The sequence below is a fragment of the Suricata suricatta genome, chromosome 12, assembly GCF_006229205.1.
Source record: "Suricata suricatta isolate VVHF042 chromosome 12, meerkat_22Aug2017_6uvM2_HiC, whole genome shotgun sequence".
Classification (NCBI taxonomy): Eukaryota; Metazoa; Chordata; class Mammalia; order Carnivora; family Herpestidae; genus Suricata; species Suricata suricatta.
Window position 1 is genome coordinate 104,625,121 of NC_043711.1, and position 4,635 is coordinate 104,629,755.

Sequence of the window (4,635 nt, forward strand, 5' to 3'; positions counted from 1 at the left end):
CGGAGGACGGCGGCCGGCGTGTGTAGTGGGCGGAGCGCCCGCGGGGGGCTCGCGCGGCCTCTGTTCCCTCGGACGGGGCGGCGCGGCCCCCTCAGCCTCCAGTAGTAGTGTCCCTGGAGGCAGAGGTGCGGGCCGACAGCTCTTCGGCGGCGAAGATTCAGTCTCGTCTACGCCCTTGAATAGGCTGAGTACGTCCTGAGGGGTGTCATGTGCTTTAGGTGAGGACCTGCCCGGAGGGACGCCTGAGCCCCGCGGGCGCCCCTTATGCTCTGTGCTCTCTCCCCGCTCCCCTCTGCTTTCCTGCTAGAGCCCTGCTCGCTGCCGAGGCCGGCCTCCCGCTGTGCTGCCTTCCTCCAGGTCCCGGAAAAGGCGGGAGGCTTCCCAGCGTGCTTGGTAAACTGGCAGAACCCTTTTTGTTAACCTGATCAGCTGCTGTGACAGAGGCGTGCCCGCCTCGCGCCCGTGGAAGATGTGGCTCTGTTGTCTGCGGGCCCCACGTGCTCCCCCTCCCTGGCTGCTGGACATCCTCGTCGTGGGCGCTAGAGGTCTGTCTGGATGCTCTCTGGACTCTGGTTCTCCTGACGTTCAGCTTGGGCTCCTTCCGTCTGCGGGGCGGTGTCTTTCCTCGGATGCAGGGTGTTGTGAACCTCGTTTCTTGGGATTCTTTTCTGGTCCAGTTTGCTTTTCCTGTGGGAGTTTCTGGTGACGCGTGTGTGAGACCTGGTGACACCGCCCTTGGGCGTCTGTGCTTGTCGTTTCTCTTTCACCTTCTGTCTGCTCTTCAGGCCTCTGAGCGCGTGGGGCCGCGTCACCGAGGCAGCGGTGGCGTCTGCCCGCCGAAGCGCGCGCCGGCCGGCCTGGCCGTGGTCCTGGGGCTTCGGTCGTTCTTACGCCTTCGGGTTCTCTGCTCACGTGCCGAGCGGGACTGCCGCTCCCGGACACCCCGCCGCTGGCCTGTTCCTCAAAGCTGCTCTCATGCCTGTGCGGGTCCGGGATCTGGGCTCAGAGTGTCTCCCCGGGTGGCTCCTTTGCTCACCCGCAGGGTCCTGCTTCCTGTCCGTCTGCGTGTCCTGCGACTGCCACCCGGTGCTGGGGACCAGGGGCGGCCGTGATGCGCTACCCGTCCTGCGGCTTCTCGCTGAGCGGACGGGTCTCTTGACTCGGTTCACCCTGACTCGCATGCTGTGTTTCTCCCTTTGGTGTCGCTGGGGGCTCTCGCTCTAGGATGTGACCTCTGCCTCCCGGGAAGGGCATTTGGGTCTCGGCTGGTGCGGGGTGGACGGCGGGGCTCCGGCAGGCGCGTCCTGTCGTGTGCCAGCCTTGCCCGCTGCCGCAGCGCCGCGCCAGCGGTCCCCTCGGCCTCCCGTGGGTTCCCCCAGGGACTGTGTGTCTCGCGATGACTGGTCGGTGGCGGTGTCTGTGTCCTCGTGTCGGCTTTCTGCGGCCACTCTGTGGGGTCGTTCTGGGCTGGTTCGCGGGGCAGCGCCTGCGGGTTCATACACGCAGGTAGCGGCCCGCGCCCTGGTGCTCGGAGGCCTGCTCCGGGGCCGTGACATCCTTGGCTCCCGTGTCCTGTCCCAGAGGATCTTAGACGTGTTTCTCTGGACGTTGATCCTGGCGTGAAGTGTTGCTGTTCAGGTTGATGGTGGATTTTATTTCTCTTGTGTGTCATGTGTTCGTTCGGCCCAAGATGCCCAAAGAATTTTTTTAAGTTTTATTTTTTTATTTTTTAGAAGTCTCTAATCTTCTTCCGGCCGGTCGTCTGGCTGGCGGTCTCGGGCGCAGGCCGGGCCCGTCCAGCCCCGGCTTCACGTCTGTGTCGGGGCACATCTCTCATGACTTAGTCACGTGGCTTCCTCTTTGGAGACCCTGCCGCGGACCGCTGTCCTGGCTCTGGAACCCTCCGTCAGCCTGGCATGCGCTCCCGTGCTTGTTCTCTTGGATCCTCAGGTTTTCTTCCTGATGTTTTCTCGTCTGGTGCCTCGTTTTTGAGGTTTGCTGATTCTGACTCCTGTTGTTCTTTATGCCTGTTGTCAGCGTCTTTTACTTGTTTCCAGGTAGGACGTCCTGGTTTGGGTCTGTTTTTGGTGGTGTCTTGCTGGTGTCTCCGCCATCTGCAGGACGTGACTCGCCCTGTGTTCTCTCTTCCGTCAGTGACTCGGCGGGGATCGGCCCGCACGCTCTCCCGCTGCTCTTTGCACGTGAATTTCGTTTTCTTGAACTCGAAGCGCAGGTGTGTCTGAGGCTGCCTGCGGACCCCCCGGAGGTCCCTGCGCGGGGCCCTCGTGTGCTGGAGGAAGCGCGGCCGCCTGCCCCCGGCACCCACGGGCCCCGCCCCCGTCCGTGTCCCGCCCGATCTCCGCGGGGCGCTGCGCTGTGGCCGCTGCCCCGGGGGTGTGCAGCCGGCGGTAGCCTGTCCTGCGCAGCGCTGGGGTCCCACTCAGGCCTGCAGCGCGTCTTCGCGGGCTCTGCTCTAAGCAGCACCTGCTGCTCTCGGGTTTGGCCGTTGCGTTGCCGTGAGTCGGACGTGGGCTCTGGGGAGATCAGGAAACTGCTGCCCCCGCTGCCGTTTTCCTGGAGCACGGCCGTTTCGTTGAAAACACAGCTTTCTTTTCGTTGAAAATAGTTTTAAAGCTACAGAAGTTGTGGGAGTAGCGCGCATGGCACAGTCCTGAGCGTCGTGTGACCCTGACCTGTCACGGTGCCTCGTGTGTGTGTCACACGTGATTGCGGTATTGTGTGTGTGGTACACGTGTGTGCACAGGGCCATCTGGTGGCGTGTCTTGTACCCCTGTTGCTGATGCCACCGGGTCCTGTCTGGCATGAGGCCGCACAGCCTCCCAGGAGGGATGCCGTCTGTCCTCACGCCTGCCCCGTGCCCCCCTGCCCCCCAGGCCCCCGTCCCGGTAGGCATCTCTGTGTCCGTGCAGGGATGTGTGGCATCGGTGGCACGTGAGCCTGTTATGAATCTCATTCTTGACAGCGCTCAAGGGGACGGGATGATCCTCCGCCTGCGTCCATGTGGCTTTGGCAGAAATGCCTCTGTCTCAGGGGGCACCGTGTCCAGTCCGTCACCTGAGGAAGCAGTGCTCTCACTGTTTCTAGATTGGACAGTGGAGGCTCCTATGAGCTGTTCTAGATCCTTCTGAGATGTTACCCTCGTTTGTTGACATGTCGCGGTTTTACTGGCAGGAGAGGTGTCGCTCCCGCCGGGAGCCCTGGCGCCCTGCGGGGCTGGGGGTTGGCATGCGGAGGCCGGGTCTGCGCTCCACAGTCAGCCCAGGGGCAGGTGCGTGCGGGCGCGGCCCCCCTGCGCTCCGGTGGGCACCCCGGTTCTGGTCCACACCCGGGGCTGCTTCCCGGCCTCCCCCCGTCCTTGCTTGTGAGTCTGTCCCTGTGAGGAGTCGCGGTCCCGTTAGGCCAGCGTATTTGGTCTTTCGCTCGGTACAACCAGGTGCTGGGGTCCTTGCGCCGGGAGGGGCAGGGAGGGGCGGGCACATGGGAAAGGCCTGTTGATGAACTCTGACTGGGTGTTCACATGGGTCTGGAGTAAGTGCCAGGAGCAGAAGCGAGTATTTCCAAACCCACGGGGAGAGCCGGGCGCGAGGCAGCAGCTTGCAGTGAGTGAGGGGGCCCTGAGTGACACGGTGGGAAGGCACAGGCCCCCAGACACTGTTCTGGGAGGTTCTTTCATACGTTGGTGCTTTTGTCTGTTTTTGAACTTCAGGGCGATGCTTGTGTTGTGTATATAATGATTCACGTAAAATCTGTATGTTAAAAAGTTCTTCACGTGCTTTTCCTTATCAGAGGTAACTTAGTTTTTTTAGTTTAGGATTGTTTCCTTGGGATGTGTCTTTTAAAGTAACTTTTTTAAAACTAATTTTATTTATTTTTAAAAAATGTTTATTTTTGAGAGAGAGCGTGTGCGTGAGTGGGGCAGGGGTTCTGAAAGGGACTCCACGCTGTCAGTGTGAACTCACAAACTGGGAGATCAGGACCTGAGCCAAAGGCAGATGCTTAACCCACTGAGCCACCCAGGCACCCCCGGAACTAATTCTAGACCCACGGAAAAGTCAGGAAGACGTCGGAGTATTTCTCTGTGCCCCTCAGCCAGCTTCCCCCAGTGAGTCATCAAATGGTTCATAAGGCCTTCTTTGATTTCATTTTTCAGAATTTAATTTTTTAAAAATTATAATAAGCCTTGTTTCTTGGAGCAGTTTTAGGTTCATAGCAAACCTGAGTGAAAGTGTAGGGGTTTCCCACATGCCACTGGTCCCTGCCCACGCTCCGCCTCCCTGGCGTCCACACCCACCGGAGGCCACGTTTACGAAAAACGATGAGCCTCCACGGACCCGTCATCGTCCCCAGAGTCCACGTGACCTTGGGGTCGCTCTCGGTGACGTGCGTCCTGTGGGTTTGGACAAACGTGTGGTGACGCGCCCCCACCTTGACAGCATCGCACACACTAGTTTCACGGCCCGAAAACCCCTGAGCTCCGCGTGTCCATCTCCCGCCGCCCCCACCCCCGCCGACCCCGTGCCGTCTCCGTGGTTTTGTCTTTTCCAGAAAGTCACGGAGCTGGAATGCCAGCGGGGGCCTCCCGGCTTGGCCTCCTGCACTCAGCCTCCGCCGTGC

General features: G+C 60.8%; 1 protein-coding gene across 1 annotated transcript in view; it reads left to right on the forward strand.

Annotated features, from left to right (window-relative positions):
• Positions 1–3,171: 3,171 nt before the first annotated feature.
• Positions 3,172–4,635, forward strand: part of LOC115274582 (transcription initiation factor TFIID subunit 4-like) — a 5,959-nt gene continuing 4,495 nt past the window's right edge. Inside the window, exon 1 of the mRNA XM_029917986.1 lies at positions 3,172–3,289. Within this exon, the coding sequence (XP_029773846.1) occupies positions 3,172–3,289 (118 nt within the window). The remainder of the gene's footprint in view (positions 3,290–4,635) is intronic.